The 21,786-nt window shown below is 54.3% G+C and overlaps 1 protein-coding gene across 4 annotated transcripts in view; it reads left to right on the top strand.

Moving 5' to 3' along the window:
• Nucleotides 1-21,786, top strand: part of Rgs3 (regulator of G protein signaling 3) — a 116,852-nt gene that overhangs the window by 24,569 nt on the left and 70,497 nt on the right. For 2 of the 4 annotated variants that reach the window (XM_076845646.2, XM_076845648.2), the window contains exons 6-14: nt 3,902-3,962; nt 5,101-5,191; nt 5,799-5,854; nt 11,743-11,824; nt 12,615-12,720; nt 13,482-13,833; nt 14,651-14,690; nt 19,226-19,422; nt 21,544-21,627. In XM_076845646.2, coding sequence (XP_076701761.2) covers nt 3,902-3,962; nt 5,101-5,191; nt 5,799-5,854; nt 11,743-11,824; nt 12,615-12,720; nt 13,482-13,833; nt 14,651-14,690; nt 19,226-19,422; nt 21,544-21,627 — 1,069 coding nt within the window. Of the gene's footprint in view, nt 1-3,901; nt 3,963-5,100; nt 5,192-5,798; nt 5,855-7,899; nt 8,125-11,742; nt 11,825-12,614; nt 12,721-13,481; nt 13,834-14,650; nt 14,691-19,225; nt 19,423-21,543; nt 21,628-21,786 lie in introns of those variants that run through there. The other 2 variants (XM_076845651.2, XM_076845647.2) reach the window with 2 other exon arrangements.

Raw genomic sequence — 21,786 nt, 5'->3', positions numbered from 1 at the left:
TTGTTCAGGGCCCAGGGTCAGAACTGTGTCTTTGAAGGGGTGGGGAAATGCAGACGCAGTTACGGAGGCACAGGAGTGTCAGAGAGGCAGATAGGTGCTGGGCTCACCCACCGGGTGGAGGCAAGGACCGGGCCACGCCTCCCAGGGGGTTCTCCCTCCGTGGAGAACACAGCAAGGGGCGGAGCTGCACGTGAAGGAGCCAGTAATACAGGTCGCAGGTCACGTTTTTTGGAAGAGAAAGTGAGGCGGGGGGGGGGAAAGTGAGTCAGCCCCAGCCAGGCAGCGTGACCAGAGCCGCGTCCCCGCTTGTAGCCTATTTTGGGAAAGTGAGATTCCTTATTAAATGAAACACAGGCCAACTTGTGGTCACAGTCCCAGCCCAAAGCTCAAGAGGGACAGGGTAGGCTCAGGCAGGCCTGTCTGTGAGCAGATGGCCCTGCAGAAGCTGGCAGCAGCAGTGGGGCCTCAGTCTTGGTGTCTTCCCCGTGGCCTGTCCTTTACTGGTCCATTTCTGAACGAGGAGGCCTGAGCCGGGTGAGGGACAGACAGGGCTGACAGGAAACTTTGACTCTGCTGAATGCTCTGCTGAATGCTCCCAGATCAAATTGTGCTTCTCTGAAGGATGGACATTGAACCTTTTAACGTGAAAGACAATTATGGAAGGAAGGAAACAGGTAATTGCTAAATTCTCTGTGCCAAGCATTTTCCGTACATTATCTTGTTTAATCCTCATAACAGCCCTGAAGGGTATGAATGAGTATTGTCCCTGGCTTCAGAGAAGAGGAAACTGAGGCCTACAAAGGCCCAGGGCTCGGCCTGAGGTTATGTAACAGCTTATGCTTATCAAGCACTTCTCATGAGTGGACATTACCCTAAGCACGCGCATGCCAGGCATTATCTAATCTATCCTCACACCACCTTAGGAGGTGGGGTATTATTATTGTAGGTATTTTACAGGCAACAATAGACCTCCCTGGGGGTCTCACCTGCTCAGAAAGTTTATGGACCTTGCTCAAGTTTATGACCTTTCATCAAGGTAACACAGCTGAAATGCAATGAGAACAAGTTGCAAATGCAGGCAGTATGTCCCCAAGCCTGTGTCTGTACCCTTGATGACCTTGCCTGGTGATAAATAACTCTGAAGTTGCTCCTTCTGAGTCAGAAGCATCCCCTTCAGGCCTCAGGCTGCTTCTCTGAGCACCCATAGCAGAGTTTGATATAGATCGTTCCAGCCACAGGAGTGGTGGTCCCATTTTGAAACCAGTAGGAGGTAAGAGGGAAACATTGGGTCCAAGATTCCTCAAGGTCCTAAGTGAGTCCAGGGACTCACTTAGAAAAACACGATGATCCACAAAGGAGTGCTGGCAAAGGCCCGGACCTCAGTGTCCTTGCCTGTGAAATGCAGTTGTCTCTACGGTTTCTTCCAGCTTCAAGGTTCTGTGAATTTTAAAAAGTTATAGTCATTTCAAACATATGCAAAGGTAGGCGATATCATATAATAAACCCTTGAAATCTCATCCCGGTTTCATTCCTTCATGGCCTATCTTCTGTCACCTATGCCTTGTCCACTTTGCCCTCTTCCCGTGGTATTTAAAGCAAACACCAGACAGCTCATCAGTGTATATCTCTTAAAAATAAGGCTTTAAAAAACATGACCACAGTGTCATAATCACACTTAGAAATAATGACGATTCTTCAATCACATTGAATATGGAACTAAGCTATTTGGAAGTTCTATTTGATGATATGCTGAAAGCCAAACAGAAGTTTCTAGTATGATTATAGCATTTTTCAGAACTTGTGGCCAGAGAACCATCTTGGAGAGAAGTGTAATGGCATGCACCAAGTTTTAAAAAAAAATTTATAATTCAAGAACATAACATTTTATGCTAACAGTAGCTACACTTATGGAGGGTCTGCTTGCTATATGTCAAGCACCATCCTGGTCACTGTAAGTGTCCCCTCTCTCTTAATCCATTATAAACAAGGTCTCCGTGCCAAGAACAGTGATCTAATGACAAAAAGCTTGTGGCCAGTGATGGATACTGAAACCTAAGGAAAGAAATGAATGGAAAAATATGTGCTCAACTGAAGCCATCAAATTAAAAAACAAATTGAGATTAAATTGTATAACCCTGTAATGAAAAACAGTTTTAGTCCCTGAGAATGAGACTTGAAATGCCTGCCCTGGAAAAATAATGCATTCTCATCTTGCAGTGTGTCTCTCCCCTATGCTCAAAAGTAAACTAAATTCTATTCCCTCTGTGTGCTCCATGAAGTGACTTCTGAGCCTTTGTATGGGCTGTTCCCTCTGCCTGAGATGCTCTTCCTCTTCCTCTCTCTCTCTCTCCGTCTCCACTCATTAGGTCTCCTGCAAGCATCTCAGTCCGAAACTACCTCTTGCCCCCTGAGCCTTCAGAATCTGTTGCCTGTGCTTGTTCGTCTGTCACTCTCACCCTGTATTGCTGTCTTGAGCTGCTGTGTAAATTCCTGTTTCCTTAATGCTGGGGCTTCTTGCCCAGTGCCTGCCAACCATGGGCATGATGGATTCTCCCATTTGTCAAACCTTCACAGAATGCACCATGCCTGGAGCTCAGACCTTGGCAGTCAGAAAGGACCAAGGCTTGATTCCAGAAACTTCAGGCCTCTCCAGCCCTTGTTCCCAAGCCTGTAAGCTGACGAGTACATTGGAGTATATTGCCGTATGCTCAGGTTGCTTGTAAAAGAAGTCTTTCTTCCTCCAGAGGTTTTTCAAAAGCAGCCTGCAGAAATGGCTAATTGAAGAACACTCAGAGAAAAGTTCCTGCTTGTGGACATTAATTGTGACAATTTGCTCTGCCTGAATGATCCTGAAATCATTGGAGGCCCCTTAGTAGGAAGCAAAGCTCAAGGGAGGCTATTAACCATTTAGCATTCTCTAACACCAGGGAGCGAAACTTCCACTTACTGGAGAGGAGGGCAGGGCTGCATTGATTACAGTTAATGCATTGGCCTGGAGATTTCTCATTTCAGCCATGCCCAGCATGAGACAAGAGTAGAGCAAGGCAGTGTGGGCACCTGGACACCAGCCGGCTTTCTCTTGAATGTGTTGCAAACAAAGCAAAATCAGTAGGACGATGTTGGCAAAGTCCAGACAACTTTGAGTGGCAGCTCAGATGAGCATCTGCCACTTAGGCAGCCACTGCGACTGCCTCCTGCTAGTGTGGCCTTGGCTACCTCCCACTAGGAAGGATGATTTGTTTGGGCGGTGGGCTGGGGAGGTGGACATGGAAGGGATGCTTTATCAGGTTGACTGCACTGTCTTCCTTGAGTAGATTATGAATATGATGGGAGGGGGCAAAAGGGAAGGGTGACAGCTGGAGCCACAGCTGGAGGAGTAGTGGAGTGAGTTAGTGACTGGACGGCAGGAGGCAGAGGCCTCAGCCCTGTGGGTGGCCGTGGTTCAGAGCATGGATTAGCAGGCAGGTGGACCAGTTTTGAGGGCCAGTCCCCTAGCATCCTACACCCCACCCCTCACTTAGCTTGGCTGCCTTTGAGAGGCTACTTTTGTTTTGGTTAAGCCTGTTAGGGGGTGAGCTGCCACCCTTTCCAGAGGATCCTAACAATATATGTTTATAGAGACCTTCTAGGCCTCTGGTCACTGACCAAGCAGGCAGAGGTCGGGTCAAGCAGGTTCCTGTGACAGGACTCGCCAGTCCTGTGACCCTGGGAAGGAACTAACCCTGAGCGTTGTGTTTCTCTCTAAATCAGAGAGAACTTCTGACCTTGCATCTCAACAGTCAAGTGGACCTAGGCTGGTAAAGCACTCAGTCCTGTGCACTGGGCAACCTTGTGTGCACTGGTAGTGGAACTCTGGGTGCAGCCCAGTGCGGGCACTGAGTTATCCTCTGCTGTTCCCCAGGAAATGTGCACTCATCGGCTGCATGAGCTTCGGGGTGAAGTCCCTCCTGGCTCCGGATAAGGTGGGTCCTGGGGGGTTTCCAGTACATCATCCTGCCCAGGCCCAGCCTGGCATGGGCAGGCCTTCTCTGGAAATCCTTGGGTAGAGATTCTGTGGCATGGTGTCCCCCGCAAGGCACGTGCCAATGTCCCCAGTAACAGCATTGTTTGTCACCTACCTACCTGAGGGCTTGGGTCTCCTTCTTGGTTTATCTTGACGGACAGCAGTTAGGTATCTACAAGGCCTCCCTGGAGGCACTGAATCTGGTGTCTGCTGGGGTCACTGGCAGGTCCCTGGAGGAACAGAGCACTCCTGGCTCACCCTGGAAGAGGGGGCAGGTGCTCCTGGAGGTCCCACACAGGGGTCCTCTTGATGTGTCTGCTGGGTCTGATGCTTCTGGTCCAGCAGGTGCTCAGAGGGGGAGGGAGCAGCACATCTCTGGAGCTTCCCTTGGACTGGGCGAGCCCATGGGACTTGGAGGCCTTCCCTCTGGGTCACCAGCTGTCATCTCTGCTCTGCCCTGCTGCCCACTCCCAGACTGCAGCTGTTGCTCAGGGCAGGAATGCACATCCCTGGGTGTCCCGGTGACCTGCTGCATGGCCCTGCCACCCAGCCTTGTGTCCTGGGAGTGAAGTCTGTGGGGTAGGGGTGGCTGAGGACCCTTTACCTTGCCTAAGGGCCCCATGATCTTTGGACTGCTGCCTGGGATTCATTTCCATGAGAAAAGATGTTCCCTAGGGAGCCTGGAGACTGCACAGGGGCCTCCAATGTCTGCTCTTTGTCCCCTCCATATGGCTTTCACCCTCTTCTGATTTGTCAAACATTTATTGGGCTCCTACTGTGTACTAGTCTCAGTGTCAGCCACGTCAGGAGCCTGTGTACAATCTGGGGCAGGGGTGGAGGTGGGGGAGGAGACAACTGCACGGTTGTCCTCCAGGGATAAGAAGCCGCGGAGTCCCACAGAGGGAATTCCAGTTCTGCTGGAGCTCTAGGGAGGGCCTCCCGGAGGTGCAGGTGCGGTGGCCATGAGGCAGGAGGCTGGACATCTGTGTCTCTGAAGCGGGAGTGTCCAGCTGCCACTCTTTGAGAGCAATTGGTAACTGCCTGACCTGTGCCCTCTGCCTCCGTTGTCTGAAATGTCATTCCTTCTCTCATCACAGGAGGTCAGTGGCTGGTACTACCTTCTGGGGGAGGACCTCGGTCGGACCAAGCACCTGAAGGTGGCCAGACGGCGGCTGCGGCCCCTGCGAGGTGTGAGCACACCCCCTGCAGCTCCCTCCCAGGCTTCCCCCTCCTTCCTTGCCTGTGGGAGTACTGGTCCTTGTGCTTTAGGGAATCTGCCACTCCAGTCCAGCCACTGGGTCCAGGGAATTCTAGACTAGAATCCAGCTTACAGGCCTGCTCCTGTCCACAGCATCTTTATTCATCAGGTTGAAGCTTCCGGGGAGGGTGTTGGAGGCCTGGCCCCCCGTGGTCCAGCCCCTCACCTTGCTCCTGGAGGGCTTCCTGTCTTCCTGACCAGCTCCTTCCCAGGCTCCATGTCTCGGGGTGTTCCTCTAGGCGGCCTTGCTGACCTTGGGGTGCCCACCTCTGCCGACAGGCTGTGTGGGACCTGCCAGGAGCCCTGAGGCTCAGGACTTGGGTTTTGTGTCTTCTTCAGTCCTGTTCTGGGAAGGACTGCAGACCTGGCTCCAGAGCCCTGCCTGGCTTGAGCCCTGGACATCTCTATATCAGGGGGTCGTGGAATGGGCCTGGCAGTGACATTGGCCTGTTGCCCAGCCTCATCCTCTGGGTGATCTGCGGAAAGGGCCCTCACATGTCAGCAGAAGCTTTCTGACTCTGCTCTGTCCCCTTCCAGACCCGCTGCTGAGAATGCCAGGATGTGGGGACCCCGACAATGGGGAGGAATTCGAGGTAGGTAGAGATAGGACTGGGTAGGGCTGGGGGCACCTGGTCGCACCTGAGCATTGCTCCAGGGGCTCTGATCCGATTGTCAGACCCTCAGCCTTGGTGACCTCCAAAGCGAGCGGCATTTGGTGTTTGAGACTCCACAGAAACTTCTGCATTCTGAAGGCAGTTTTTCTTTTCTTTCTTTGTGGTGCTGGGGATTGGACCTGGGACCTCGTGCGTGTTAGGCAAGAGAGCTACCACTGAGCTATATCCCCTGACCTGAAGTACCTGGGAGTATCTCTTGACTTTTCTAAAGTGCATCATAGGAAATAGATACTTTTCTCAGGTTGTTCATGATTGCAGCCATGGCAGGGAAAGGGACAGACTTCTCACTCCTGGAAGTGGAAGCTATGGATCTTGCTGACTTTGAGCTTCTGGAAATCAAGTCCTCCCTTCTCAGAGGCCCCAAACCCTCTGCTTTCCCGGCACTGTGGCTATACCATCATCTTGAGTTGGGCCTACTGTGAGCAGGGAGCAGCCTTGATTCTAAAGCCCCGTGTGCACTGCACTGTGCAGTTTCCTACCTGAGGACAACTGGGAAGATCCGCCACTGACCATTGACAGGGTCTGTAACATCTGACATGTAGGTGTATTGCAATCCACAAGGCACCGTCACTTCACTGACTCAATGCATTTACATCTTCACTCCTTCATGACGTGTCTATACCTGTGTGGTCCTAGCCCAGTGCTGGGACAGAGCCATGCACATGTGCAATGGCCTTGTGGTGTGCACAGTTCACCCCTGTGCTATCCAGGGTGGTGGTCACTTCTGCCTGTGGCTATTGAGCTGTCACTCAGATGTGGCTAGCAGGACTGAGGAGCTGAATGTCGGCTTTTATTTAAAGTAATTTCAATACCCTGCACATATGTCTAGTTGCCCCCATTTTGAACAGCCTGCTATGAGAGAAACCTGCCAGTGTTTTCTGTGGTTTTTGTTGGGAATTGAAAAGCTTTGTCCAGCTTTAGGGGTAGCTGCAAAGACTTTCCTTCTTTTCTTTGCACCAGGTACAGAAAGGACAGTCCTGGGGGACCCACCCTTGGGATTCATGGGAATTGCATGGACATAGACACTGCAGGTTTCTTGGTGACTTAGGAAAGTCCTGCTTCATGCTGGATTCTGTGCCCAAGCCCTAGCCCCTGGGAACATTCTTCTGAGGTGTGTGGGTTTTTCTGGGTTTGTACACTCAAAGGTGTCCACAGGGCTCAGCCAAGAGGGTGTGATTGCCAGAGACCTGGGAAAGCCGCCAGGTCTCACCCATCCATCTCTACAGTGTGCAGGTGGGGAGACGGAGGCCCAGAAACTTGGGTCACCTGTCACACTGCAACCAAACGTGGGGCACCTCTGTCATAAGGTCATAAGTGGGTGGGTGGGCTTCCTCAGTCTCCCAGGTGGGCAGGAGGGCCAGGCTTATACTGTGTTGCTCTGCAGAATATGATTCTGGAACCACAGGCCAGAGATAGGGCCGGGGTCTGCCCTGCCATGTGACAGCCTCTCCGGGCCTCAGTTTCTTTGTTGATAAGAACAGGGGGCTGGGTGGTCTGAAGATTTGGAAACCCCTTCCAAGTCGCCATTATGGTCCACGTGCCATCAGACCCTTCATGTGGACAAAGACAGTGACTTCAGGAGCCCCTGAGTGGTAGGTTCCAAATGTTTTATGCTCCCTGTTTTGAGATGGGATGTCCTCAGGTGCAGCACCCCCTCCCCGGCTTCCTCAGATTCTCTGGTTAGACCCCTGGATTTGCTGCTGGGGACCTGGCACTTGCAGGGGAGGCGGTGTTGTCGCGGAATCGTGTTTTCTGCCTGGGTTCTCCTGGGCAGGCAGCGAGGGGTGTTTGTGGGAACATTGGAATCACAAAGTGGCCCATGGCGGAGAATGCGGCCAGAACAAAGGCGCCCTCTCCCCGCCAGGCCCGGGGAATACTAACTAGTTGACAGGAATTTTAATATAAAACTCTCCCTCTTCCTTGTCATTCTGAGGTTTCAGGAAGCCTTCGGGCTTATCTGCAGAGGCACACGGCGCAGACAGGGCTTGGGGAGGTGAGAGGTGATTTCCTGCCATTCTTCTGCGGGGCGGCTTCCCAGGGCGGTCATGCCAGGCTGACGGGCGCAGTGCGGGCTCCCGCTGCTGGGGGGAGAGCTGGGTTTTCATGGGGCGGCAGCCGAGGCAGGACCCGCAGCCATGAACCGCTTCAATGGGCTCTGCAAGGTGTGTTCGGAGCGCCGCTACCGCCAGGTGGGTGCTTGGCCCCTTGGGGGGCACTGTGGGGAATCGGGGGACAGGGGTGGGGGCTCACTCCAGCGGACCTCTCCCCATCAGCCTTCTCCTTCCTGCAGGCTCGTTTCAGTCTGGGGGAGGACAGGGGCAGGAGCTGTACCAAGGCCCAGCCTGTCACCTACAGTCCCGTGTTAGGGGCAGTGAGGCTCTGCTGCGGGCAGCCTCCTAATCACTGGCTGCGGGGAGAGATTATTGAGCCGATTTTCTGTTCTTTTTATCTGGGGAGGAGGTGTGGGTTAAAGAGGCATCTGGAATCCAAGATGGCAAGCGTATTGGTGGTTGAGCAGCAGGGCGCTTCTTTCTGGAGGTGGCTTCTGTGACTTTGCTAACTTTCCCCACTTCCCCGGGGGGATGGCGGTGCCCATTCCACCCTTTGTGTGTGTGGTGTGCGCCCGTGTGCGGGTAGGATGTTTCTGGGTGCATGCACACATGTGTGACTCTCCTCCCGCCGGCCTGGACCCCTTCAGCTGTGGTTTTGGAATCCAACTTTACCGAAAGGGTCTGGCTTCCTGGCCTTGGAGGGTGGGGTGATGATCCATCGACCCCTGAAACTCCTCTGGAACTGTGCTGAGACTTTTTTCCCTTATAAAAATGGAAGGGAGCCAGTGAGGGCAAGGAGGAGATGTCCAGAATTTGGCGTTGTCCAAACTAGAAGGGAGTCCAGAAATTGTTCTGATTTTTAAAACTTGATTTGATAACCAGACTGGAATTGGGTCCTGACTCCCCTGACATGTGTCATGTAGGCCCCAGGGAGACACCCAGAGGGACCCCTTATGTCCACACCTGCTACCAGAGAACTGGAGTTCTCTTCCGCCACCTCTTCCCAGCTCTCAGGTCCTGCCTCGCCAGCCTTACTTGGTGCTCCCTGACCTCCTGCAGCCTGGAAGAGTAGCCCCTGTGACACTAGCATTTGGGTGGCACAGTGGTGAGACAGGGAGAGTCCTGACTGGGATGTTATGGAGTCCCTGGTCTCCTTGTGACTATGGATCAGAAGACCAGGGTGCATTGATGGTCAGAGGGGGCCCAGGCGCTGGTGTGGGCTGTACCTGGGGCCCTGGGGCTCAGCGTTCCAACAGCTCCCGTTTTAGAAACCATTGCAGAGTGGAGATGGCTAAGCTTTCTCTGGGACCTGGGTTCAAATCGAGATCGGCCCCCTTTAGCTGCAGCCCTTGAGCAAGGCACTTTCCCTCTCTGAGCCTCAAGCTCCGTGTTCCTAGATGGTAAAACCCAGCGATGGTGCTGTCAGAGTGGACGAGACAATACGTGTGAAATGCTTGGCTCAGTGTCTGCTGTGCTCTTCTAGGGTGGCAGCTGGAAACTGAAGTCCTGGCATAAAAGAGCATCAGGGAGCAGGCAGGAGAGCAGAAGTGAGGTGCAGGCCTGAGACTTGGGGGCAATAGCATTTCCTGCCCTGGGCAGTAAAGAGCAAAAACCACCCTCAGGGAGTCAAACTGTTGGTTGAGGTCCCAGAGTCAGGACAGCCCCCTGCAGCTTCCCCCCCAGTCCTGAGGTCAGAGAGGAGGGCTGGGGACGAGGTAGGTACTTTGGGCACTTTCTCTCTTTGGGCCTTGGTTTTCTTTTCTGTGAAATGGGCATGCTAAACTGCATTCCCCTGGGGCCGCAGCGATGGGAGGCTCTGGACAGCACCCTTTCAACATGGCCGGTGATCACGGTGCACAGAGCATCATTCTGTTCCCCGGGCAGCCCCACCCCTCCTGCTGAGCCAGGAGAGGAGTTTGTGTCCTCTCCTTCCACTGCTTCCGCTCCCACAGGGCTGCACCGTTCTCTGGGCTGTCTCTTCTTAGGTTGGTGCTCAGGAAGGTGGAGGGGCTCCTGTCCCTGCCTGGACGAGGCCACCAGAATATGGGAGCACGTTCCTTCTCTCCAGACTCAGCTCTGGGGCCACCACCCAAAACCTGTTAGCCCAGAGCCCCAGGGTGCTGGGCCATGGCACCGTCATGGGATAGGACTGGGGAAATGCCCGAGGGCTTTGGGATCCAGCTGCTGTGTGGGTTGGAGGGGGTTCAAGCCCCCGAGAGCTGGTCCCGTGGAGTGGAGGAGGCCCCGGAGTCTTCTCTGGGCCTCAGGAGGGCTGGGAAGTTAGAGGTTACCCCTTTCCTCTGGCTTTCCACACTCACTCCTGGGTTTGTTTTTCTTTCTTTCTTTCCATTTTTTTTCCCTTCCTGTCTTAGCTGCGTGTTTTCCCAGAATTCTTATGGGAACAGGGTATTTTCCTGCCCCCTCCCCCTTCCCCTTGTCTGTCAGATTTCCTGTTTTACAAACTCACTTTGAATCCAGGCCCAGGGCTGGTGGGAAGCAGAGCCTCAGGGGCCCCTGCAGCTTCCAAGGGCCTTGGTGGCTCTGGGCCTCCACCCGCTCCCCTTCGTCAAGCCTGGCGTTGGGACAGCCGGCAGGTGAATGCAAGCACCCACCCCAGAAGAGACAACCCCTAAAGGTCAGGGCCAGCGGTCTCCCAGCAAGCGGTGCCCTTGACCTTTGCCAGCTGGCTGAGCTGCCCAGGATGGCTCTGTGCCTCTGAATGGCCCCTGGGAGTTTCACCTCTGCCTTTTTCTGGTGAAGTGAAGCCTAAGGGAGCCCATGCGCCACGTTGCACACAGTGTCCTTCTACGGGTGGGACGTGCTGGGCTGCCCTTGTGGACTGAGCCTTTGTTGAGTTCCTGCCATGCGTAAGGGTGACCTCTGGAGTTGAAGCACAAAGGATTGTTTAAGCACAGTCCTCCTATTTGCTTATCACGCCTGCATCTCTTTGGAGAGATCTATGTACTCTTGTGGCCTCCGCGGGACAGAGACCAAGGCCATGCGCCTCTGAACCTCAGCACAGCCTGGTGTGCAGTAGGAGCTCCATAGCTGTGTGGGTCTGAAGAGAGGACACGGAGGACAGGGCCCTTTCCTGGCACTTCTGATAGTCGGGACTGTGGACCTGCCTTGCACACAGCCCTGCAGGCTCAGCAGAGTCAGGGGCTAGTTCATGTTCAGCTGGGAGGCCCAGCTGTGCCCTCCCTTACCTGCCCCTGCACTGAGAGCTCATTGACTGCCATGGGCCCCGAGCCATGAGTGCCCAAGAACCCCAGGTTCTTCCTCTGACTTTTGACCTGACACTGAGCAAGTGTGACCCTGTTTTCCCTCCCCTGGGTGCTGAGAGGGCAGCCCCCATGTTAACTTTTCCTGTGGACTCTCAGCCCAGGGCCAGCCCTGTGGTGACGCATGGTCTCTGGGAAAGAATGAAGGGATGTGATGAACGTGGGACGTGACAAGGTGGAGACGCAGCTTCAGGGATTCCTTGGGCAGAGAGCTGGGGCTGCTGGGGCTGACTTGGGCAAGGTATCCCCTTCCCAGACCCCCATCCCTTCCAGCTTTGACTGGGGGGCTTCCCGCCTGAGCTCTCAGTTTCCCTGCCTGGCCCACAACCCAGCGTCAAGATGCCTGGGCTGAGACTGGAACAGTGTGCTCCTTCTCAGCTCTGGTTTCCTTGGAGAGGAGGGTGGCTCTGGGTGGGGCCTGTGGGCTTCCCAGCCTTGCGGCTCCTGGGAGTGACTGGGAAGGGCTGTGTCCTAGATCACCATCCCGAGGGGCAAAGACGGCTTTGGCTTCACCATCTGCTGTGACTCTCCAGTCCGAGTCCAGGCTGTGGATTCTGGTAAGTGAGCGACTCAGGGCTCTACTGTCCTGCCAAGCACCCGGGCTTTGCAGACAGGGTGGAACTGGACAGGGAGCTCCAAACTGGAGCAAAGAGTTCTGGGTTTCAAAATGAAAAGAATAATATTTTTAAATGACCACGGATGAAACTGAAGTTTATGAAAATATAGCCACTCTTTTTGTTGTTGTTGTTTTATCAAAATGAAAATAAGTTTTTATATTTTGTTTCTCAGTCATTCTGAATAGGAACTGAGCCTGATTTCTGTAAAGGCTACATAGGAAAATGAGAGTCAGTTAGGGACTGTGTTTGGAATGCAGTTCTCCTCCTGTAAGCCTGATTAGCACATAGAATCAGCCATCCCTTCTCTTGACTTTTAACAAGTGAAAGATTGCTCATCACAGGGGGTACACTTAATGGGCAGAAGCCAAGACTCAGTGATCAGGGCGATGGGCATGCAGTTGGCACTCAATGAATGAGGTGGGAACAATGGATGGGGAGTGTGAGCCTGGCCCCAGAGAGCGTTCTCAGTGGGCGGGGAGGCCCTGCGGAGGGAAGGACAGCAGAGAGGTGAGCCAGCCCTGGGTGGGGCAGGCAGGGAGGAGGTGAGGGCAAAGGGTACTTCCCTTCCAGGACCTGGAAAGCCACTCAGTTTGGCCCCTCATTTCCCAGATAAAGACACAGAGAGTGAAAGGGCGGTTCTTGTCCGAAGTCACCCTGGAAGTGAAGCACTCCAGGTCTTTTGAGGGGGGGCTTTAGAGGTCCCTGAATGGGTTTTCTTTTGTCCCTGCAGGAGGCCCGGCAGAGCGGGCAGGGCTGCAGCAGCTGGACACGGTGTTGCAACTGAACGAAAGGCCGGTGGAGCACTGGAAATGTGTGGAGCTGGCACATGAGATCCGGTGACAGGGGCAGCGGGTGGCACATATCTCCCACCCCAGCTCTGGGCACATTGCCTTGTCCTGTCTTGTTCTCGCTGCTCTCTTCTTTGTCCTGCTGTGAGCAATTCACCGTGCTCCTCGGGGAATCCGGTTCTTGCCCTGAAAATGGAAGGTTCAGGCTCAGAGCAGTTTTGGATCCCAGAGCCAACAGCAGGGAGAAGCTCTTAAACAGACCCGTGGTTCCTGACATGGCTCCAGGGGGTTGCTTTCCACTTCAGCTAAGTACTTCTGCCACCTAAGAGCTAAGCCATCTGTTTTAGGGCGTGTAGATGTTGTGAATTTTTCAACTGCACAATTAAAAAATTTAAAAATGTTTGGGCCCCTGAAGTTTGATCCCCTGGGGTAAGACCTTAATGGTTCCATTTTGGTTTGCTTCTAGACTCTAGAGAAGGGTTGCGTGTGGGTCGTTGTCTTGTGGCTGCTTGCTGTATCTTACCTACAACAGGCAGCCGGAGTTGGGTAGGGTTCTCTTTCCTGTTGAATTTGGCCTTGCCCTCAGGCCCTTCTCAGACTCCATTGAGTGAGCTTAGGTTAGAGCTGACCCCTTTGCTCTATCTGCTTTAAATGGCCTCTTGCGTCCCTTTGGGCCCTGACACTGGGCGCTTTGCCCCTGGGTGTGCTTCCTCCTCCCCTCCTCTTCCTCTTGATTCCGAAGCCTCCACCTGGGCTTACTTTGGTCTCCCCCAGACTCAACTTCTCTGTGTAACCCCCGACACTTTCAGGAGCTGTCCTGGTGAGATCATACTGCTGGTGTGGCGCATGGTTCCCCAGATCAAGCCCGGGCCAGATGGCGGGGTCCTACGGCGGGCCTCCTGCAAGTCAACGCATGACCTCCAGTCACCCCCCAACAAGAGGGAGAAGAACTGCACCCACGGCGCCCAGGCACGACCGGAGCAGCGCCACAGCTGCCACCTGGTGTGCGACAGCTCAGACGGGCTGCTGCTCGGTGGCTGGGAGCGCTACACCGAGGTGACCAAGCGCGGGGGCCAGCACACCCTACCTGCGCTGTCCCGCGCCACCGCCCCCACCGACCCCAACTACATCATCCTGGCCCCGCTGAACCCTGGGAGCCAGGTATGGACATGGGGAGAGTACTGGGTCCCTGTGGGAGGCTAGGAGGTGTCGAGAGGAGCCTGCAAGGGGCTGGGGGCATGAAGCAGGGAGACAGGTTTGCCCTGGCTCTGGCCTCCGCAAGGCTGTCCTGGGTGGAGGATGCAGCTGAGCCAGGGCCAGGGGATGCACAGGCTGGACATGTCAGCTCCCAAGAAGGAAGAGCTTTCTCCTCGTCTGTGCTTTTCCGTGGTCAAAGGGCTGCCTTGAGGGGATGGACCCCCTGTGGCAGGAGGTGTGAAGGCAGAGCTGCATGCTAACATGATGGGACGGTGAAGCACGTCCCCCAAACATTAACCCCATGAGATATTCTAGGAAAAAGTGTTCTGAGATCACACACATTTGGGGGTCCCATACCCTCTTTCCTTTTGGGAGGCTCCCAATGCACGTTGGCCTGTTCGAGGTTCTGAGAGCATCCTTCAGTACAGGAGGTGGCTGAACCCTGTTTAACCCTGCTTGCCCCAAACTTCCTCCATAGTGGCACTCCTTGGTGGTGGCTGTTAGGGTCCCCCATTCCAGTGATCCATGGAGGAAGCTGCCGCAAAGGAAGTTGGGGGTCTTGCCAAGGGGTGAGACTTCATGACACATAAAGCCTCTTTGACTGTCCTGCTTCTGTGTTTCCTCCAGGACCCCTCCCTCAGCTGGTCAGTAAAACTGCTGTTTCTCCCCCTGGCCCTGAGATGCTCTGCCTCCTGTCCCCCAGGCCTGGTGTCCAGCCGCCTGAAGGGCTGTCCTGCCCAATTCCTGGGGCTGAGCTTGTTCTCTTGTCTTTCTCTTGCAGCTCCTGCGGCCTTTGTACCAGGAGGACACCATCCCCGAAGGTGAGCTGCTCACCATCTCAGTCTGGGCAGATGGCAGAGGTCAGCTGAGGTGTGGCCCAGCCTCTTCCTTAGAGTTCAAAGCCTCTCTGTCGGAGTCAAGGTTGCCCAGCATGTTGATGCAGACCCTGTTTCCTCTGGGTACCTTTTCTCCCTTGCTGAACCACCATATTTTTCCTTGAAGTGAAACTGAGAAAGAAGAGAGGGGAAGCTACCAGAGCCATCTAGGAGACTGAGTGTTCAGGTCTCAGGCATCCAGTCGAGCATCCTCCAGTCTTACTGAGCCGCCATATTTGTTGAGAGCTGTAGGCAGTGTAACTGGGATGCATGGATGGGAGTCGTGGAGTGTGGAGCCCGGAGGTCTTGGGTTGGAGTTCTAGGAGTGCAACTTCGAGTCGTTTCTCCTCACTGAGCCACAGTTCCTTCACCTATAACATGGGGGTCAGTAATTCCTATGCCGAGGCTTGTTGGGCAGATTAAATGAGCCCACGGTGGTGAGCAGTAGCCTGTGACCTGAGATGGTTGTCCTAGAAGCACACAGAGGTCTCCTGCTGTTGGATGGATTCTTCTCCTTTGGTTTTCAAGTCCAAGCCAGGGATGGAAGCCAGACTCCAAAATCAACCCCTTCTCCCAGGAAGCCTGGCCTGTGGGTCCTGACATTTGGCTGGCTGAGCACTCCATTAGGTCCTCCATGCCTGCCACAGAGCTCTGACTTAGAAGTCCAGCTGGAGTCTGGAGGGTTGGGAGACACTTGCCAGGTGGCCCGTGGGGCCCGTCCTGGGCATGCTGGAGCCTTCCTCTGTGCCTTCAGAGCTCCTGACCTCCTTCCCGAGAGTGGCCTTTCCTTAGCACTTGCAGCTGGCTTCCTGCTGTTCCCCTCTGTGGGTGGCATAAAGATGGCACTTGGAAGAGTGCTTGTTTCTTCTGGGGGGAGAAGGGCTCCTACTAGGCTCAGGGACACTGAGGAGGGTGCCTTCTTCCTCACCACCCGGAGACCTCAGTGCTCTTGGGCCTGGTCTGTTGGAAGTGAGGCCACATCCCTTGTGGATGGGCTCCGATCCTGATTCAACAAGAAGTGTCTAAAAAACTTTCAGTTGGCACATTAGATTAGAGAGTGAGGATGTCACTGCTAAATGGTGACTTCATTAAGGGCAGGGCTGGGTCTGGCATATTTCTTTGAGTCTGGTCCCAGACCCAGGGCCTGGCAGACAGCAGATACTCAGTAAAATTTTGGTTGAGTGATTGACTACGGGAGAGTGACCCCAGTTGACTCTGAGCACGGGGTAAGGGTGCCGGAGAGGGGTGTCACCTGCTGTGGGCACGTGACCATGGGCTGGACGGCCTGGGCTTGGTTCCCTTTCAGACTGAGAGGTGCCTTCCAGGGCCACTCCCCACATGTGTCCGTGTTTTCACTCTGGAGACTATGATCCCAAGAAGAGAACAGACGTCTGAGCCTTGGGGAAACGATGGTGTGGTTAATGCCACTGTTGACTTTTTGAATGCCTTCTATCAAGCTTTTGACTTTGTTTTGTTTACTCTTCATAATAGTAACCCTGCTGGTGTCTAGGGAGATCTTTGTTCTTTACCAGGGATTAAATCTTTGTGCTTCCAGTCCTGGGGTCCAGAGGAAGGGGTGAAATCCAGGCCACAAAGCTTCCCTGAAGCATCCTGGGGTTGAGCGGAGGTCAAGGCTGTGACCCTGACCAGGCTGCCAGGAGACAGCCAGCCTTTCAGGAGGCATGAGCCATCCTGAGTTGAATAGGGTTTGGTATCCCGCTGGGCCCTGGGGCACCCATCCGGCTGTACTTGGCATGTTCCCGTTGGCTGCGGGCGCCCTCAGCATTGTCCCCTGCCCTGTGAAGGCAGCCTGGCCTCAGATCCAGTCCTGCCAGGGTGGGAAGGCTGCCAGGGCGCGCCTCGGAAGTTCAGAGCCACGCTGTGTAATTAGCGTGTTTGGTCAGGGAGGCAGGTGTTGCAGGATAACTGGGTGAAGTGGGGGGTTTAGACCAGACGTCATTGTAAGAAGGAGCAGGTGGGAAGTAAATGAGTTTGCCTTCACCAAGCTCCACAACCGGGTTGCAATCTGCACTGCTCTAAAAAAAGAAATTTTTGGAAAATGGGTACTGGAGAGCCACGCCCACCTGCCCCCCAACACCGGGTTGTGGAGGTGGGCTATGGGCCATGGCTGACACTTGGATATGGCTTTGTAATGTTTTCCAGCCAAATGACCTTGGACAAGTCACCCGACCACTCTAGGCCTCAGTTTCCTTGTCTATAAAATGGGACTGAGCAGACCTTTCCTCTCTGAAGGCAATATGATGGGTCAGGTGTTGATTTATGGCTCTTGAGGTCCAAGGTGAACGTTCTTTGATAGCCATGAGCACCTAGGCCAGGGAAGGGAGGGAATGGATTCTTTTAGGAGTCTGAGACTTGGGGCCCAAGGCCCCCATTTTGCCATGGGCAAGTGGCACCCTTGTTTAATTTTGGTCTAGTTGGCTTCAGTCGCCTCCAGTCAACCCTGGGTGGTCTTGCCTTCTGGACTAGGCTTGGCCACGCCAGATTAGCCTGTGTCGTGCCAGGCCGGCCCCGTGGCTCCAGCACGGTTTGAGGTTCAGCTGCCCTTTCTGTCTTCCTGCCAACCCAGGTGTGCTGCGTATTCAGTGCTGAGGGTTTGCGGTCACCTGTTGGGCACTTGTGTTCTGGTCCAGCCCTTTCCCATCAGGCCTCTGTGAGCTCCCACTGGCCTTGGGCCAAGTGAGGCAGAAATTTGCATGACCTAAAAGCTGACTCCGAGGGCAAAGGAGCCCACTCAGGGTTGCGCAGCCATCTCTGACCTGGGACACATGCTCAGCTTCAGGGGTTACCCAGTTCCCATCCCGCGCCGACCTGGAAACTTAGTGTGGATTCTTTCAGCAAAGGGGCCAGCACCTGGCAGTACAGAGCCCGCTGGGGCCAGAGCTGATAAAGAGATGTGGGCTTCTGGGGGCGTCTGCGCCTCCTGCCCCCATCCTGGGTTTCGGTTCTTTCTGCTCCTCTCTAGGTGATTCACTGAAGAAGCAGGAAGCGGTTTGAGTGATCGTGGTGGGAGTGCCGCCTCCTGATTCCACTGTGATCGGTGGTCACTCTTTGGGGGAGCAGTTGACTTGTTTTTCTCACATCTTGGTGAGAAGGGCCCTGGGTGGGAGGAGGAAGCAGGTGTGAAACCTCCAGGCCTCGCGTTGGCGGGGAGCTTCCCTGGGTTGCAGCGGGGTCAGGCCACCTGTCAATCCACCGCGCTGCTGTCTGGGCTGGGACAGAAGGTGGCCTGGGTGCTGGGACCGGGCTGGGCGCCGGGGCCAGGGAGGGCCTGGCTGGGTCCCTTGGCAGCAGGAGTCCTCGGAAGAGGTCTGGGTGCACCTGGAGCCTGATTACTCTGGGGTTGTCTGTCCCCTGCTGTGTTGAGGAGTTTCTGACTTCTTAGTCACTCTGGGCTTTTTTCTCTGCCCATTTGATGGGACATGATAAAAACATGCGCACCTCTCCTTGTTCACGCAGAGGTGTGTGTCCGGCGGGGTCCCTGAGGGACCACCTTTTGTCATTGTGGCTCTCTTCTCTGGGGTGACCTTGTTCCTCACTCTCTTTCTCTTTTTTTATGACTACAATACTGTGTAGGCTGGTGGCCAAGTGGAGGACCTCCTACCTGTGACAATGCCTAGACTTGCCAGAGTTCCTCGGGGTGCCTAATTTCCAAATTTGCTTTTCTAAGTGGGGGAATCATAATGACAAACATGACATGCCATCCTAGGAGCTCTTCTGGGGACCTGGCTCAGAGCATCCCCTTTAACCCTTGCAACAGTCCCATGAGCCTGTCCCTGTTTTTCTAGCTGAGGAAACCGAGGCTCTGAGGAGGAAGTCAGTCTCCTGAGGTCGCCGAGCTAGCAGGTGGGGAGCAGGATTTGAGAACAGCCACCTGGCTGCTGAGCTGGTACTTCCCACCAAGAATAGGTGCGGCAGGCACCCCTAGTCCAGACTGTGGTGACCAGGTGGCTCCAGCAGACCCCATATGTCCTGGGAAAGCCCATTGCTTCTGCCACCGCTGCTGAGAATGGATCTTTGCTCAGGGGTGATGATGGGCCAGCTGGGCTGGGATGGCAGCGGAGGGGTGCAGATGCCTCGGGCAGTCGCCCCTGCTCCAACACGTCCTTCCCTGTGGGACTGTGAGGTCAGGCCTCTGACTCCTAAAATATGAGCCCTCGATTGGTATTTGAAAGCAGGAGGTCAGTAAACCGATAGATGGGATTCAGGGCTGGGTCCCAGGTTGGGACTGCCACCATGGTCACAGTTGTTGGTTCCCAGCTCTGTCCTGGCCCTGGAGGTGCTTATTTACCTGTTGGTGAGGGACTCCTTGAGGCCCGAGACCCTGCTGGGGCCTCCCTGAGTTCTCCTCCTGGCACAGGGTGGATGCCCAGGTCCCGGTGTTGGCCGAGCCTGTGCTCCCTGTTTCCATCACCTGTGCAGGGGTGATGGAGACACCTCCTGTCCCCCACCTCTGTCCACAGAATCAGGGACTCCCAGTAAAGGAAAGTCCTACACGGGCCTGGGGAAGAAGTCCCGGTTGATGAAGACAGTGCAGACCGTGAAGGGCCACGGGAACTACCAGGACTGCCCAGTCCTGAGGCCGCATGCCACGCACTCAAGCTACGGCACCTATGTCACTCTGGCCCCCAAAGTCCTGGTGTTCCCCATCTTTGTACAGGTGAGCTTGTCAGGTTGGCCCCAAGGGTCCCCTCAGGAGGAAGTGAGCACCAGGTGGGGTGTGGGTCCCAGGACGCAGGACTCTCCTTTTGGGAAAGACAAATGGCTTCGGATGCTCAGGATTCTGAGGTCACGTGAGCAGGCTAAAGTCTCCAGGAGGACGTGGAGCACAGAGGGCCCCCTCCTTCCCTCCTGGCTTTTTCTTTGTCTGGCCCAGGGCAGTGCATACAGGTGCTCTCGTGTGAGGCATCTGCTCCTTGGCTTAGCAAGTGATTGGTGCAGAACTGGCTGAAGGAGAGCTTTGTGGTCCGGGATGCATTTGGCTCTCCCTCTCCTCCTCCTCCTTCCTCTTCTTCTGCATTTCTCTCACCTTCTCTTTAAAATTATTTATTAAAATTATTAAAATTATTTATTAAAATTATTTAAAAATAATCTTTATTCCACCAACAAAATAATAACCAGTATGAATATCAAGATGTGCCTTTTCTGTGTTCATATATATATACACATTTAAAAAAGTAGATCTATTTCTATGTATCCTTTTGCTGTTTTTAAACAAACACAGTAGCACGAGCATCTCCCACCCACTAGATGCTCCTGGAGTCTGGGTCGTGTGGCGGTCGCCCAATCCTTTATCACCTGCCAGGCTTGTCTCACCCGTCCTCCCTTCAGATACGTGTCCACTCTTGTCCTTCTTTGCTATCGTAATCTGCTCTGTAATGGAAATCCTGGCACATGAATGGCCTCTCTGATTCTTTGCCTTTGGAAAGATTCTTGGAAGTGAAAAGGCTGAGCCACGCACGTGGAGGCCTCTTTACACTTGAGCAAGCTACGTACCAGGATGATCCCATTCATTGTCTCATCAGCAGCACAGAGGTGACATGGTCCCAGGGTGTCACTCCTGCCCCTGCCCTCCTCTGGTCTTCCATGCGTCTGTGGCCAGCAGCACACCTCTCCTCTCTCTCCACTGTCTGTGAGTCTGTGTCTTAGGCTATGACCCAAAGGTCTTGGCATCCCTGGGGGATTATTCATTGTTTTTAAAATTTTGATAAAAAACTAAAATTGATTTTTTTAAAAAAGTAATGGAAACTTTTTGAAAAATTTAAAATTGCATACCATATAAACTAAAAAGGGCCTAACACTTAAATGTACAATTTAACCTATAATTATGTTACAAATATGCACTGAGATAAAGGAATTGTCCCTTGTTGCCAGCCTGGAAGCCTGCACGCTCTCCCTGATCCTAATGCCCTTCCTTCCCACCGGCCTGGCCTGATGGGGAACATTTCCTTGCTTTTTTTTAGTTTTACCATCTGTGCATGTTTCCCTAAAAAACATGTTTTGTTTGGCCTTTTCTGAGTGCTATTTAATGAGGACCAGATAGCATATATTCACGCAGGTCTCGCCTCGTGGCTTGTTGATCAGATCCGCGGAGGCTGTTGCATGTTGTGGGGACTTTTACCTTTCCTCCGGCCCCTGGCTTGAGGCTGGGTAGTTAGAGCCACGTCACAGATGCACATTCACCAGGTCACGTCCTGCTGGAACCTCGAGCATGGGGAGCTCTCTCTGAGCTGCGTGGGGACAGGACACAGGGGTGAGAAGTTTGGGTGGGAATTGTTCCTGGAGACCTGATGGCCAAGGAGGAGGCAGTCAGCGGCAGTGTGTTATGAACACACAGCAGGGATAGGCCTCCAAGGACTCGAGGGGCCAAGTCTCTCTGGTGTGGCTCTCAGGATGCCTCCTGGGCTGGACAGCAAAGACCTTCCTGGGAGATGAGAGCAGGACAGAGCCGGGGTGTGGGGGCTGCCAGGGCCTAGGAGCTCAGAGCAGGGGGCAGACAGCTGGAACCAAGAGATGTCCTCCCTCTCTGCTTGACCAAGTGTGTGGTTGGACTTCCTGTCAGAGCACAGCCGTCACCGTGAGGGCTGGTGGAGAAGGTGACAGCCACCGTTCCACACAGGACAGGCTCATCTGTCTTTCTGTTTCCGTCCCTTGGGTGGTGGGGGCGTGTGGGTTCTTGCGAGGGGGCGGGCCGCAGTCTTCTCTCTGAGGCTGATTTTGGCAAACTGCCGCGCCCCGGGCCTCCGCACTGCCCACTCACTCGAGCCCTGCCTTGTTTCAGCCTCTAGATCTCTGCAACCCTGCCCGGACCCTCCTGTTGTCGGAGGAGCTGCTGCTGTACGAGGGGAGGAACAAGGCTACCCAGGTAAGGTGGCACGCGTTCCCTGCAGGCCGTCCTTGCCATCCTCTGTACCCTGCACTTTTCTCTTCTCCCGATGGTCTTGGAATCGTACAACCTAACAACCCTTCTAACACCCCCTTGCGCCCCCTGTTCTCTTGACTGGATGGCCACCCAGCCTTTTCC

Source organism: Callospermophilus lateralis, chromosome 2 (assembly GCF_048772815.1).
Source record: "Callospermophilus lateralis isolate mCalLat2 chromosome 2, mCalLat2.hap1, whole genome shotgun sequence".
NCBI lineage: Eukaryota > Metazoa > Chordata > Mammalia > Rodentia > Sciuridae > Callospermophilus > Callospermophilus lateralis.
The sequence above is the reverse complement of the archived record's forward strand: the minus strand, read 5'-3'. Positions and strand labels throughout refer to the sequence as shown.